We start from the raw sequence: 16,190 nt of genomic DNA on the forward strand, positions 1-16,190 counted from the left end.
AAGTAACTAGTAAAGTAACGCATTACTTTTGAATTTACAAGAGAATATCGGAGTTACTTTTTCAAATAAGTAACGCAAGTTACTTTTTTTTTTCAATTTATTGATTGACAGCTCTGCTGTCCCCATGTTGAGAGAAATCAGAAGATGTTACTGTAGTTCTAAAATAAATATGAATATGCATTAATTCATCTCACTCACAAAAAAAACACAGATTCAGTATTCCTCAACATGAATAAAAATAATGCAACTCTGAATATGACGCAAACCTGCAATAATTAAATGTTAAACAACACAAATATCCTTTATGTATTTAATCCCATTCTATTAACCAATGTCTTTGCTTCTGACCTTCGATGATCCAGTTCAACCGTACTAATAAGCACAAATTACTTTTTTTATTGCTGAAGTGTGTTGAAATGTTTTCTTCTGTATTCTACTGTACGGACGTAAATGTACTTTCCCTTCAGCCTGAGGCTTATTCATTTCACTTTTGCTGTGAAAAGGCTTTTATATTTGCCAAAAATATAAGTTTTTTATTTTAAAAACAAACAAGCAAGCCCTGTCCAGATTTAAAAAGTAGCGCAAAAGTAACGTAACGCAACGCATTACTTTCCATAAAAAAGTAACTAAGTAACGTAATTAGAGTAATGCAATATTGTAATGCATTACTTTTAAAAGTAACTTTCCCCAACACTGGTGCTCACTACATGGACCATAACTATGTCAGCATCAGTTGGCCACTGAGTGAAGTTTGGGATCCTCCTCAATGCATCCTATAAATGCTGACATACGTCTTTCACATATCCAGTCTGTTTTTCTTCATTAGTAACATGCAATTACAGTATAGGAGGTGTTGAATTTTATCTTTAGCTCCTTGCATTCTCTTATCATGTAGACAACAGGTTAAGCAAAAATATGAATATGCAATATAGCGCATAAAGTTAGCAAAAAAAATCCTCTTTTTTCTAGCTGACTGATGATATGGACGCAGAATGGTTATTCTGAGATAAATGATTATTACGGGACATTGTTTACAAGCTTTACATGTTTTCCGTAGTTTGAAACACCGAATGAGCGATTACATGAGACATTTCAGTAAGTTGTACTGTAGGCCATCTTATAAAATACTTTTTGACGTTCATTCATGTTATAGAAATAAAGAGAAAGATACAAGTTCACGTGCCGCTTAAACTGAGGCGCTAAAGCGATATCGATCATGCTGCATTAAAGGAGCGCCAAACGTATTTATTGTTTGAATTTCGTTGTGAATTTGGCAGAATTTTAAAGCTGCCTACTTTGTTTATTAAAAAGTAACAAAGCACAAAGCTTACCGTGATTATTGTACGGCAAGCGCGCTACAAATAATATGAACTTCACACATTAACAGAACACAGCATATAGATTAAAGTTCTAGAAAACAAAAAGTCATATCGATTATAAATGCGAATGTTAATGTCCACACAGCTGACAGCTTTGCCTGTTGTAGTTTGTTCAAGTTGTGCATGAAATAGACACTGCTTTTTTGCACTTTTACTTGCACGTCTCCATCATTTCGATCTCTCTCGCGCTGCACAACTGGAGCTGCTTTTAGCAGGTGTGCCGTCAGAGATGAGTACGGTTTGAGTCTTTTTTTTCCACTAAAACTTTGATGCGCATCGTCTCGGTTTATTACGTCAACATAACAAAAGATGTGATCGTAAAACAATCAGGAAAGAAGGCAAATTTTCAAGTCATAACATGTACATTTATATAGTCGCCAGTGGTGACCTCAGCAAAACGTTCACTCAAAAATTAATATGTTTGGTCACGAATGCGACCCTTTTAGTTGCAGTCTGGAGCCCTGATGTGTATCTGGATTAATGTAGATGTAGACTTAGTGTCCACTGGCTGTTTTATTTGCTCACCAAATACCTTTAAATGAACATATCGTCAGCGTGCGCTGATTCAAATCACTGAATCATTTACGAATGACTCGGTTCAGATGATTCTGATTCTCAGTTTCTCTCTCTTCTTTCCAGTTCTTGAACGATGCACTTATTCACGATATAATAGGGAGCGAAATGATAGCAATAAAGTATTACAGCGTTATATTTAAGATTGATTGATTCATTAATTTTTCGTAACTTGTAAAAAACATATAAATTGATAGAACAGTTTGCATTGATTTAAAATACTTAAAACCCACAAACCTTTCTTCAGCCGAATCACAACAAAAGCTGGGAGCGAGTTAAGGCTAGAAGGGACGCCGCTTTATGACGTCACATTGCCAGAGCAAAATAAAAGTCTTGTTTACACACTGACGTCTGTTATATGCATATGATAATACATTTCCAGTTATTAGTATCGTAAATCTAGAAATTCATATATTTTCTTTTTTTAATTAATGTACATTTACAACACTAAACATTGTTTTTTCTTACCTTGCCATTAAATTACATAAAACTATTTAACGCTGCTGTGTAAGTGTTTCTATACAAAGGCTGAGGGAGTGACTGCAAATTTGACATCTTTCACTCTTTTGACTAATCAATCTCTTGTTATTTATTTACCTTTTTTTCCCTCTTTTGGAAAGTCATTGAAACACTACCATGGAATTTTTATTCTTTTGCTATTGTGGCAAATGAGAACACAAATATATTTGTTGCAGTTTCAATTCATCACTATAGAATTTTTTTTTAATGTATTATATAGAATTTATTATTACTATAGAATTTATTTACACTCTTATGATGACTTTCACTTCCGAGAGCCCCGGAAATGTGAAAAGGGTCTATACGCAGACAAGATAAAAAAGAAATAAAAAAAAAATCAACGTCAATGTCTGTTGCATGAAGTTTGTCAGTCACCTGCAGAGTTAAGAATTTGGGATGAAGGACGTCCTAAATACATACATTTTATTAGCCAGAAGGACCGTATCTGGCAGGATACTCCTCAATTTCTTCTTTACCCTTTCAAATTTAGGAAATAAAACCTCAGATGAACAACATCACATGACATACTTCAACGTGTCATTATTTATTTAGCAAAAATAAAGCCAAGATGGAAAAGCCACGTGTGACAAAGTTAGGACACCCTATGTTTCAACTGCCTATAGACCAATTATCGGTTTGTAAATATTCAGGATGCGCGCGCATCATGGTTGCAGACTGCCTATAGACCAATTATCGGTTTGTAAATATTCAGGATGTGCGCGCATCATGGTTGCAGAAAACCCGGGAGAGATAGCCTTTACGGCTAGAGAATTTCACGGATAGGGTACAAAATAGTTAAAAAGGCACAAAAATATGTTTTTCTTTTATTCCATGGATTTTACCCGTTTATCTCCACTTGTTCCCAGTGTTTTCCTGCAACCACTATGCGCGCGCAGCTGCAAGTGACGTAACTGTGACGTCTACTCCGAACTGGTCTATAGATCCACTTTTAGCAGCAATAACTTGAAGTAATCATTTTCAGTCTCTCAGATCATTCTGAAGGGATTCCGTCCCACTCTTCTTTACAACGTTGCTCCAGTTTATTGAGGTTTGTGGATATTTGTTTATGCACAGCTCTCACCACAGCATTTCAGTCAGGATGAGCTCCGGACTTTGACTGGCCTTTTGCAACACCTTGGTTCTTTTCTTTTCAGCTGTTCTGTTGTAGATTTACTGGTGTGCTTGGGATCACTGTCCTGTTGCATGATCCAATTTTGGCCCAACTTTAGCTGTCGTGCAGATGGCCTGACATTTGACTCTAGAATACTTTGGTATACAGAGGAGCTCACGGTCGACTCAGTGACTGTGAGGTGCCTCAGGGCCTGTGGCTACAAAACAAGCCTAAAATCATCAGCCCTCCACCAGCATGAAGAACTGCATGAACCAGCATAAAGAATCATTTTTTTCTGATATCTTTGTGGAATTTATCAGAGAGAATTTAATGATTCCATAATCAGTTTCTTGTCGTCCATGTTTGATGATTAATATTCATGACCAGGGCTTGACATTAACACCTGCCAACCCACCAAATGTGGGTGGATTTCAGAAGTGGCGGCCCTGCAAACATGTCCTTGTGGGTCCCATGCTGGCTTTTTGCGTGCACAGTGGGCTAGGGCCAGCCCACACCAAACCTAAACAGGCCCAGTGCAGGCTTGTCCAGGCGAGGCCCACAGCTTTGGGCTCACCGCAGGCTCTCTGTGAGCAGGCCACACTAGCGGACTGTCCACATTAATCCAATGATGGCCCAATGTGGGTCAGCCCGTTCGGGCCAGAGAAACTTTTGTACCTTTGGGCCCATGCAGGTTTTGTGTAGGCAGCCCTGCAATGCAACTAGGAGAATACAAACAACATTGACTGGCCATTCTTTAGCCACTCAATTGAACTGGAATGGCTCAAACCAAAAGAGACCTTTTCAGAACCTGTTGTATCATATAGGCCATGGATCCTCAAATCTGGCTCACGAGATCCACTTTCCTGCAGAGTTCAGTTCTAACCTTAATCAAACACACCTGAGCATGTCTCCAGGATCATTAGAAAATCACAGGTGGGTGAGCTTGATCAAAGTTGGAGCTAAACTCTGCAGGAAAGTGGATCTCACGAGCCATATTTGAGGTGGAATAGACATGAGCCTGTTAATAAGAATTGCGTGGGCAGTTTTCTTCCTTACCACTAGGGATGCTAGGGTGTTTTAGGTTTCCTTAAGTAAAGCCATGTGGTAGAGAGAGTTAGCAATAGCAAGCAGCAGTAGCCAGCATGGCTCACCTGCTGAACAAAGTGTCTGTGTTCGAAATGGCATGCTCAACGAGTATTGATGACACAATGATTATATTTTATTATGAAAACCCCAAATTGTTGTTTTTTTGAATATGTTGTTAATTTCCTTTTTATATGCAAATGTTTTCGTCCACAAGCAAAACCGACTTAAATCCTGTTTTCCTCTTTTTTCTTGTAACTCCGTTTCATCCCTCACGCTTATAAATAGCAACAACAACAAATGCAATATTTTGATGCATTATGATTATATGAATATTATGATTATTCAAAGATATTTACCTTTAATAATTGTGCCTTTTTTTTCTGTATATAATCTCATACTATGGTGTACGCAAAGCCATTATAGTTATGTTTTCTATTATGATTGTTCGTTGTTAAAGATACAACCATATTTCCCTGAGCTTGTATGTAATTAAAAGTTCTGCAGTAATAATAATGAAAAGAAGATAAGAGAGGTGCACTAACACCTCATAGCATCAGTAACATGGCAACCCTAACTAGTACAGTTTTCCTCAATATCTGCACAAAAGGAACGTCGATCAGCTGCTCGAAGATCTCGTCTGTGGAGACGACTGTTGATTTTATACTGGAAAAATTTAAGAATTACTAAAAATAATAAAATTAATAATTAGATTACCCCAGAATGCATTGCTAGCCCACCCCAACACTTACAATAATTATGATAAATGCTGACCATTAATTAATTTTATATATAATTTTAGTAAAACAAGCAAAATGTAATTAGTTTTGTCATATGCCAGAGCTATGCATGAATACACACTAGACAAATGCAGCCAAAGTGAATACTTCACAATTTTCAGTCAAGTAATGAACAAGTTAATGAAACAATTATATTTTATTTACTGACGACAACAACAGGAAATATGAATATATGAGTAAAAGAATAAAAGTAACCATGACAATAAATAAATACAAGTCATCGACACATGAAACAAAGCTTTATTCAAACATTGTTCTAACAATCATGTATTTACAGACGGTGAGCCCACATCTACTGCATCTCAACACAGCGGAGACAGTTCTGCAGCTGACCACCGTGTCCACCTTCAGCTGTCTCTGTCATCCATCACGACCCTCACTGCTGCAGTCAGACTGAATCTGATCATGGATGAGAAAGGGACATCGAGGCTGTCTTTGTCTGAGTGCACGGAGAGGATGAGGAAGACCATGATGATGCTCCTGAAACACACAACCCTGAACATGTGCGGGACAATCTGACTGCTGCTGTCTGCTCCAAACATCTGTGTGCTGCTCTCCATGAGCACGACTAGCTGTAACACATTTACACAGAGTAAAACATTTTACAATTCATGTTGTCAGCATTTCATTTCATATGTTTACAATTACATGCTAATTTTTGATATAGCTTCATTACTTCTGTGGTGTAGTGAGCTGGGCAGCAGAAGGTTGCTGGTTCGATCTCTGCAGTCGTCACCACCGCTGGCTTTACTCCGGGTGGCTGCTGAGGGATTGGGGTCCCTGTAATAAGAGCACTGTCGGATAAAAGTGTGACAAATGCAGAAATGTAAATGTGATTTTTGTAAATGCTTTTTTGTGTCTTGGGCACAAACACTCAATAAAGCTGCTTATTTCTTCAAGTTTATTTCTTCACGGTACTACTATAATATAAATGCATGCATATATTTCATACAATTTCTATTTGGAGGGTTTAAAGGGTTAGTTCATCCAAACATATAAATTCAGTCATTATTTACTTGCCTCAACGCTGTTCAATCCTTGTGGTTTTTTCTGAACACAAAAGGTGATTTTGGTTAAGTTTGTTCTGCTGGTTTGTGTTCATACAGTATCAGTGAATGGAGCCTGACTTTCAGAAGCTTCATGACTTTATTTGATTATGCTTTTGAAGTGTGGGCTCCATTGACTGATGTTGTATGAACAAGCCAGCAGGACAAACTTGACCAAACTCACATCCTCAGTGTCTTTTGGTTTTTCTCTAGATGCTCTCGCTGGCTCTGGGGTCACTGAGGATGAAGAGACCACAGCAACATCTGGTCCAGATGAGGCAGTAAGAGGTGGAGTGATAGAGCGTCTCATCCATGACACTGGACCATTTCCAGGATGCTGCTGTGGACTCCTCCATCCTCACAGCTCACACCAGTCTGCAGACATTTCAGATCCTGCAAAAATGCACAAACACAATACACAAGCAGTCATTTTAACATAATGATTTTGTTTCAGGTTTTCCCTTTTTTTCACAAACGCCGCCATCACCTGCTCCACAAAAGCTCTGCAGCAAATGCACAGAAATCAAGAATCTGAAAAGTGCTGTAATAACTCTGTTTGAAATTACAATCAATTAAAATAAACTACAACTTAAGATTTAAAAGATGTTTTGTTCATTACTATAGTGTACTCACTCAAAGCATTCAGCATTGCTTCATCAGTCACTCCGCAGCGGATAAACACACGTGTGTCTCTTCTGTTCCTGTAACATCCAGACAAGAGTCAAGTTTCCTCAGTGATTTATCTGCTCAATACTGCAGTTACATGTTGAGGTAGTTGCTGATGTGTTAACTCACTTTTTATCCAACACAAATGCTCCTCAATTTATCAGTAGTACTAATGAACAAATAAAACAGATAACTCATGTTTAGTTACTTTATATAGATATGTTTATTTACATTACTGACATTTATCTAATGTAAGCAGTGTTGACCGTGAATTCTACATAATAGCACACATACATCACTCCGATGTCTATTTCATGTTGTGATGTGCACATCTGCAATACTTATCAAAGATTTTCCTGTCACATATTAAATAAATATTTAGTAATCGTCTTTAAGATGTATGGATCCCATAAGAACAGCAGAACAGAACAGCATACGCTGCTTACGTTCAGTGGATACTCTCCAACATGGCGCTAGGGTGACGCGGAGGAGATTTGAATATGACAATTTGAATAAAGTTTTTTTTTTTCTTTTGCGTACAAAAAAGTATTCTCGTAGCTTCGTAAAATTACAGGTGAACCCCTGATGTCACATGTATTATTTTACCGATCTCCTTTCTACGTTTCTGGACCTTGATCGTGTACGGACCCTTGCTGTCTATAGCCCGATTCGGACGGTAATTGTTTCTCATATGGACGTCTTTAAAAATAAATTTGCCTATTACCTATGGATTCGGATGGATAAACTCATGGATTCAGATGGCGATCTATTAACAGTGGATGAGCGAGTTCTGTGATCATACGAACCCAAGAACGCGCTGCTCACGTGACCAGTCACATGATTGTTTGCTGTAAAAAATTTATTTTATTTAGATTTATTATTATTGTGTAAAATGTATTTAAAAATACTTCTGTAAAATGTATTCTTATTATTCCAAGCATATTTTATAATATATAATCCTATTTATTATTTGATTATTTAAATCTCCTGTTTAAAAATAGGAAAACAGACGCCTATAGTTGTATATAATTATACGCGATATATGTTTATAATAATACATTATTTTTAAAATTGTATTGCATACCTGCTGCTGCCATAATAAAGACCCATTTCGAATGTTTACATGCTGTGGTGGAGCAGTTATGAAGTATTGTTCTTTTAAATACTTTCCAGCATTTCAAAAATAAATATGGATGCAAATTACACCGAAGTGCAACGTTACCTTATGGTGTTTGGGAGTGCTCAAAAAGGGTTTAAACACTGAATTTTGAATTGATTTCTTCTCATAAACTCAGAGATGTGGATTCGGACGGCAATTAAATTACCACGCGACCTTGGTGTTTGTCAAAAAACAGTAGGTAATTCAGCCATATATAATATAGCAGATTATATTATATACAGTATATAATCAACAGTCGTCTCCACAGACGAGATCTTTGAGCAGCTGATCGACGTTCCTTTTGTGCAGATATTGAGGAAAACTGTACTAGGTAGGGTTGCCATGTTACTGATGCTATGAGGTGTTAGTGCACCTCCCTTATCTTCTTTTTATTATTATTACTGCAGAACTTTTAATTACATACAAGCTCAACGAAAGATGGTTGTATCTTTAACAATGAACAATCATAATAGAAAACATAACTATAATGGGTTTGCGTACATTATAGTATGAGATTATACACAGAAGAAAAAAGCCTCAATATATTTGAATAAACATAATATTCGTATAATCATAATGCATCAAAAAACTGCATTTGTTGTTGTTATTTATAAGCCTGAGGGATAAGAGCTAAATTAAACAAGAAAAAGAGGAAAACAAAAGAGATTTAAGCCAGTTTTGCACGTGGATGAACTATTTTGCACATAAAATAAAGAAATTAATAACATATTCAAGAGGTAATGATTTTGGGTTATCGTAATAAAAAAATAATACATTTAAAGATTAAACTGTGGGTCATATTAGTAGAGTTAAAAATATAAAAACTTAAATCAACACAAAATGGATTGGTTATACTACAATCACAATAAAAGTGCAGCTGTTTCTCCAACAAGACCACAAAATGAGCAAATTTTATCAACATCAAATTATGTACAGATAGATGAATTAAACCGGTCGCTCATATCTTTTAAGTTGTTGCGCTTGTTATGTTGTAGGTCACATGATAACTTCAACATGACGGATGATGTCGGGATCGCATTCATACTCAACGTTTAAATCAGCCAAAAGACTTGAGGACATTGCTAGGAACAGTGTGTTTGAACCCTGAAATACAGGACAAGGCTGGTGGCCAGTGTTACCATTTCGGAGTGCTGAATTCAATTACACGTAGGGTTGCACGATAAATCGAAATGGAATCGCGATTCGACAGAAGCTGGGATTGTCATGCGTATCTTTCAGTGAAGCACGGTTCTGTGATCAGCAGTAAATCTCCATCCAAAGGCCAGAGAAACTCCAAATACGCCTCGCAGAAGAAACCCAGGAAATGCCTATCGCTGCAGCTGAATAAACAGAAGAGTCAACGTGACTAATAAACACAGGACTACGGCAATATACGGCTTATCTGAGTTATTATTATTATAATTTTCATTAAAGTATAGTTATAATGCAATGCCTTTATCACTGCTTAAATACTATGAAATATGTTGCGTGCCTTATTCTGTGTAAGAAGCCACATCTCACAGAAGGATTTATTTCAAACACTCGACTGACGTTATGAAGCGAGTTTGGAGTAAAAACATGTTATTAAATGTGGTATTTTCACATGCTTTCAGATGGAGCAGCATTTACTTCACAGAGCCGTAGTTCACTGAGAAGCTATGCAAACAGCTGTCATTATTGCAGTGCGATTTCTTCGATTTCATAATCGTGCAATAAAATCGTCTGTGATTTTTTTTGCGTAACTTGTCAGAGAACTACGGTTATGTGTAGTAAATGCTGCTCCATCTGAAAGCACGTGATGATGATTTTCTGCTGATTACAGAACCGGCTTTACTAACAAAATGCGCATAACAATCGCATTCGATTAATCGTGCAGCCCTAATTACACGGATGTGAAAAATGCACACAGGATGGTGTGTACCTAGAAAACAGAATGACATTTCCAAGAAACAACACGCCTTTAACAACAAATGAGAGTTTTGAAAACAAGACAGATTCTGATCATTCTGCAGCTTTCAGCCAAACCTGAACTAGCAATTATATAGAGATTCACAAGGTTTTTAAAGCGTTTATGAACAAATTAGGCAAATGATTCACTGAGCAATTCATAATAACAGTAATTTGCTTCATTTCTAAATGAATCAGCGGTTTTGAACGGATCAGTTGAAGGATTCACTGACTCAATCATTATATTAGCACAATACTTTAGGGTATCATGATACTACTTTGTATCGTGATACTTCAGCTGGTATAGTGTCGCAAGACCTAACCCTAGTACACTGCAAAGCACTCCTACAACGAGTTTTCCAATGACGCTTCAGGTCTCTTTGATAGGTGAATCTCTCTTTACACTGAAGACACATGAAAGGTCTCTCTCCAGTGTGAACTCTCATGTGAGTCTGAAGGTTTCCTTTAGATGTGAAACTCTTTCCACACTGAGTGCAGGTGAAAGGTCTCTCTCCAGTGTGAATTCTCAGGTGAGTCTGAAGGTTTCCTTTAAGTGTAAAATCCTTTCCACACTGATAGCACATGAAAGTCTTCTCTCCAGTGTGACTTATGACATGATTCTCAAGGTGTTTCCTGTCTGTAAAAGTCATTCCACACTGATGACATGTAAAAATGTTTTCTCTTGCGTGAAGCCTCATGTGCCGTTTAAAGTTTGTTTTGTGTCTCAAACTCTTTCCACACTTATCACATGTGAATGGCTTCTCTCCAGTGTGACTGTTCCAGTGATACCTGAGGTTAAGTTCTGTTGTGAAACTCTTTCCACACAGTTTGCAGATGTACGGCTTCTCTCCAGTGTGAATTCTCACATGCCTTTTAAAGCTTCCATGATGAGTGAAACCTTTTCCACACTGACGGCAGGTGTGTGGCTTCTCTCCAGTGTGGATGCTCATGTGCCTTTTAAAGCTTCCATGATGAGTGAAACCTTTTCCACACTGAGGGCATGTGTATGGCTTCTCTCCATTGTGAATTCTCATGTGCCTTTTAAAGCTTCCATCATGAGTGAAACCTTTACCACACTGACGGCAGGTGTATGGCTTCTCTCCAGTGTGGATGCTCATGTGGCTTTTTAGGCTTTCTTTTTTTCTGAAACTCCTTCCACACTGCTGGCAGGAGAAGTCACTTATAGTTTCTGTTTTTTTAGCTCTTTTTCGTGCGGAAGTCTTTTCAGTCTGTGAGCAACTAAATGATTTTTCTCCAGTTGTGAAATCATGATGGTCTTTCTCTTGCGTTTCATTCAATTCTTGACTCTCCTCTTTCATCGCCATCAGGTCTGAGGTGAAAAGAGACACATACAAGTTAACAATGGCACAAAACAAAAGACATCAAACATTTAGTCATGTATACAGAATCAAATACCCACTAAGCTCAGAACCTCTTCACCATATTGTTTAGTCTTTAAATTGTTATCAGTCAGGATTTAAGCCTCATTGTTTATGCTTAATAAATTTAGAAACAAAAAACTTTCTACAAGTGCTATTAGATTTTTCAACAACTCAGGCGGTGGTGCCCGCTCAGGAACCCCGAGGTGGTGGTGCCCGCTCATAAGGTTCCTAAGGCGGCGGTTCCCGCTGACAGTCTTCCCGAGGCGGCGGTGCCCACTCACAAGGTTCGTAAGGCGGTGGTTCCCGCTGACAGTCTTCCCAAGGCGGCGGTGTCCGCTCACAATCCTCCCGAGGCGGCGGTGCCTGCTCACAGTTCTCCCGAGGCGGCGGTGCCCGCTCACAAGGTTCCTAAGGCGGCGGTTCCTGCTCACAGTTCCCCCGAGGCGGCGGTGGCGGCTCACAATTCTCCCGAGGTGGCGATGCCCGCTCACAATCCTCCTGAGGCGGCGGTGCCCGCTCACAGTTTCCCCGAGGCGGCGGTGCCCGCTCACAGTTCTCCCGAGGTGGCGGTGCCCGCTCACAAGGCTCCCGAGGCGGCAGTTCCCGCTCATAAGACTTCTGAGGTGGCGGTGGCCCCTCACTATGTTCCCGTCCCTGAACTCTTTGACTGCCCAATCCCAGCCAAGGTGGCCATTAAGACAATTGTTTTTAGTTATTTAGTTCAGTTTATCCTGAACCCCCCTGGTCTGTCCCACCCGCACCACCCTGGCTGTCCGGCGGGGGTCAATATAGGTGGGAGCTCCCCTGGTGCAACCCTCCCACTCCCCCCATGTCATCTGCCAAGATTCCTGGGCCTCCCGGTGTCCAGGAGGCGTCCCTTTTGGGGAGGGGTACTGTCGGGGTCCTGTCACAGCGATCTGGATTATTTGGTAATTTGGTGACAGGGCTCTGACAGTCCGTGTCCTGTTTGTGTGAGGGGGCGCGGTTTCGTGCTCACTCAAGCTATGCGCTCTTCCCTATGGGTTCTGATTCGTGAGCGCGGGGTTCGGGCGGGCTTGAGCCGTGTTTCCTCTCGCCTTTGCGACTTGTTGGTGTGGAGCGTGGTGTTCAGGTCTTGGCACTGGATTCAAGTTCGGATTCAGTTTGCGTGCCGGGGTTCGGACACTCGCGCTCCATGTCCTTCAGTGTGAGCGCACGGTTGAAGTGTTCATTCACTCACCGGGCGCTCATGTCTTATGTCACTGTCTGACCTATGCTGCACTGTGTAAAGGTTTTGTATTTCATCTGTTTGCATTATGTTTCCTTTTCCTCTCCAGTCTGTTTGTTGTTTGTATGTGTTTTCTGGTGTTCGGTGTCCAGGAGGCGTCCCTTTTGGGGAGGGGTACTGTCGGGGTCCTGTCACAGCGATCTGGATTATTTGGTAATTTGGTGACAGGGCTCTGACAGTCCGTGTCCTGTTTGTGTGAGGGGGCGCGGTTTCGTGCTCACTCAAGCTATGCGCTCTTCCCTATGGGTTCTGATTCGTGAGCGCGGGGTTCGGGCGGGCTTGAGCCGTGTTTCCTCTCGCCTTTGCGACTTGTTGGTGTGGAGCGTGGTGTTCAGGTCTTGGCACTGGATTCAAGTTCGGATTCAGTTTGCGTGCCGGGGTTCGGACACTCGCGCTCCATGTCCTTCAGTGTGAGCGCACGGTTGAAGTGTTCATTCACTCACCGGGCGCTCATGTCTTATGTCACTGTCTGTCTTTCTTGTGAGCACATGGGGTTTGTTTTGTTATTCGTGCCATGTGCTCATGTCTATCCTGTTACCCCGCCCCTCTCGTTATCTGTTCATTGATTCATTTGCTTCCAGCCATGTTTCCCTTATTCATTTGTAATTCGGTTCCCTACTTATGCTCCCTTTGTTTGCTGTCCTGGGCTGATGTGTCTCACTCTGTTTGTATGCCTGCCCATATATATTCCATGTATTCACTTATAATTGTTTTAAATGCATTAATACCACCCATTTTTATTAAGAGGTGGTTAACATTAAAACAAGACATCAAAGTTAATATGCCCTTACCTTAGGTATTCCAAAGTATCGATATTATGTTACTAAAATTAAGTAATCTAACGAAATACATTACAAAATACTTTTTAAAGCATGTATTTTGTAATCTGTAAAATTTAAATGTAACATTCCCTTTAAAAGTGTGTTTTCTCATTGCATTTAAACTATTTTGACCATCATGTGCGGTAAATCGAGCGCTTCGAAACACTGAATCATTACCGATATAAAGTTGGTTCGACATCTGACATTTGTCAGAGGTTCAGCCTCGGAAATCTTCAATAGTTCTTTAACGATTTAGCACAAGGACAAGAAACATACTGTGTTATAATTGTTTTCAAATGTAGAAGAGAACACACAATATGTTTTATTTGTTTTAATCGGCCTTAAAGGTATTGTCTCTGATAGACCTTATAATGTAAAAGTGCAGGATAGGGACCGTCTGCAACGTGCAAAATGAAGAGCAAAAAGCACAATTATTCCATGCTTCACTTGTGAAATGTATAAAAAAATACATCTGAGATCTAAGGGGTGTGTCTTATTACTGGTTCTTAAAAGAACATGTAGATGTTGGTTTTATTCACAGAACTATAAGACAACACATGATATTAAAATGTAAACAAATACATCAATTTCCTATAAATGTACTCTTCTATCTCAATTTCTAAGGGTGTGTCTTGATACTTGTTCCTAAAAGAACATTTCAATGTTGACATTATTGAAATGTAAAAATTGAGAAACGGCTTATTAAGATGTGCAGTACACCGCCCCCTAGAGGAACACATTGCAGTTGTTTTGACTGAGTTTAAAATTCAGAAATGTGAATAAATTAATTTAAAATACACAGTCTGACATTTCAACCTCAAAGGGTGCGTCTTGTTGCTGGTTCATACAACCACATTTTCGACGTCTCTTTTACTTTCATAATAAAATTTGGATACACGCTATTGAATCAAATTCAAACCTATTAACATATCATTTTTGTAAACATACAGCATTTTATCTCATCTTCAAAGGCTGTGTCTTGTTACTGGTTCATAGAATAACAGTTAGACATCGGTTGAATTTGCAGAACTATAACACACCACATGCTATTGAAATGTAAACACATACGTCAATTAATAAAAATACAAATACTCTTTTATTTCAGCTTTATGGGGTGAGTCTTGTAATTGTTTCCTATAATGACATTTAGATGCGCTCATGTCTTATGTCACTGTCTGTCTTTCTTGTGAGCACATGGGGTTTGTTTTGTTATTCGTGCCATGTGCTCATGTCTATCCTGTTACCCCGCCCCTCTCGTTATCTGTTCATTGATTCATTTGCTTCCAGCCATGTTTCCCTTATTCATTTGTAATTCGGTTCCCTACTTATGCTCCCTTTGTTTGCTGTCCTGGGCTGATGTGTCTCACTCTGTTTGTATGCCTGCCCATTACCGTTCCTGCCTGTTCCCGGTATTTTTCCGTTTATATTTATCATTCTGGTTTTCCCCTTCGGGGTGGTTTTTGTTGCTGTTTTTGTTATTTTATATTTTTGGTTTAATAAATCCATTTATTGCACTTGTGTCTTCGCTACCCATTCATACTGTGACAGAAACTATGCAAGCCTGTTTCTGCCACTGAATAAAAAAAACTTTAAAAAAGGTAATTGTGACTTTTTTTCCTCGCGATTGCGAGTTTACATCTCGCTATTTACTTTTTCTCACAATTGTGATACAAATTCGCAATTCAGAGAAATTAAGTCAGAATTGTGAGATATAAACTCAGTGGGAGTAGATATAAATTTGATGCTTTGTCAACAATATTCATGATCTTGACAACTGTATAAGTAAAAGCATATTAAGTTTTCAAAAGAGGTCCACATGTAATACTTATCTCATAAGCAAAGATGTTACTCAATCACAGCAGTGGACGTTTAATATTACAAATGGTTTCTTTGCATTTATTTTAGATTTATTATCAGTACTGGCTCGCAGTTCACATGGGTAGGATGTGCATAATTATGTTCCTCTGCCACCACCAAAGACCCTTTTTGACCCAGGAAAAACCGTTAGGACACACATTCTTTAAAAATATCATTCACTTCTATAGAACTGGACATTTTAGTAAGAATCAAATGAGCAAGTTCAGCTTTGAGAATGAAAACCAACCTGTTTGTTCCTCAGTATCTTCTGGTTTGACTCTGAATGTTTCTTCAATCTTCATGTCTTCACTCTCCTCTTTAATAAACGCCATTTTTGTTTGTTCCTCAGTATCTTCATGTTTGTCTCTGAATGTTTCTTCAATCTTCATGTCTTCACTCTCCTCTTTAATAAACACCATCTTTATAACAGTATGTTTAGAATGACAACAATTAGTAGAAAGTAAAATATAAACTAAATCTCTGAATGCATCTCAATCAGCTTTCTAGTTCAGTAGTCAGCGCACTGTTAAAGGGATAGTTCACCCAAAAATGGAAATTCTGTCATTAATTACTCACCCTC

General features: G+C 38.9%; 1 protein-coding gene and 1 long non-coding RNA gene across 2 annotated transcripts; both read right to left on the bottom strand.

The window, feature by feature from the left end:
* Positions 1–6,850: 6,850 nt before the first annotated feature.
* LOC107692221 (uncharacterized) lies at positions 6,851–7,663 on the bottom strand. Its single transcript, XR_001634624.1, has 4 exons — positions 7,307–7,663; positions 7,145–7,212; positions 6,948–7,014; positions 6,851–6,904 (listed from the first exon to the last, which is right to left on the bottom strand). It is a non-coding gene; the product is annotated as an uncharacterized LOC107692221 (long non-coding RNA).
* A 2,502-nt stretch (positions 7,664–10,165) lies between these two features.
* LOC107692135 (gastrula zinc finger protein XlCGF8.2DB-like) lies at positions 10,166–15,885 on the bottom strand. The gene is made up of 2 exons (XM_016491068.1): positions 15,858–15,885; positions 10,166–11,613 (listed from the first exon to the last, which is right to left on the bottom strand). The coding sequence occupies exon 2, from the start codon at positions 11,606–11,608 to the stop codon at positions 10,550–10,552; it is 1,059 nt and encodes a 352-aa protein (XP_016346554.1). The 5' UTR covers positions 11,609–11,613; positions 15,858–15,885; the 3' UTR covers positions 10,166–10,549.
* Positions 15,886–16,190: the final 305 nt, after the last annotated feature.

The sequence above is a fragment of the Sinocyclocheilus anshuiensis genome, unplaced genomic scaffold, assembly GCF_001515605.1.
Source record: "Sinocyclocheilus anshuiensis isolate Anshui unplaced genomic scaffold, SAMN03320099.WGS_v1.1 scaffold998, whole genome shotgun sequence".
Lineage (NCBI taxonomy): Eukaryota > Metazoa > Chordata > Actinopteri > Cypriniformes > Cyprinidae > Sinocyclocheilus > Sinocyclocheilus anshuiensis.

Coding starts and splice junctions, on each gene's coding strand:
- LOC107692135 (XM_016491068.1), bottom strand. CDS start 11,608: ATGGCGATGAAAGAGGAGAGTCAAGAATTGAATGAAACGCAAGAGAAA.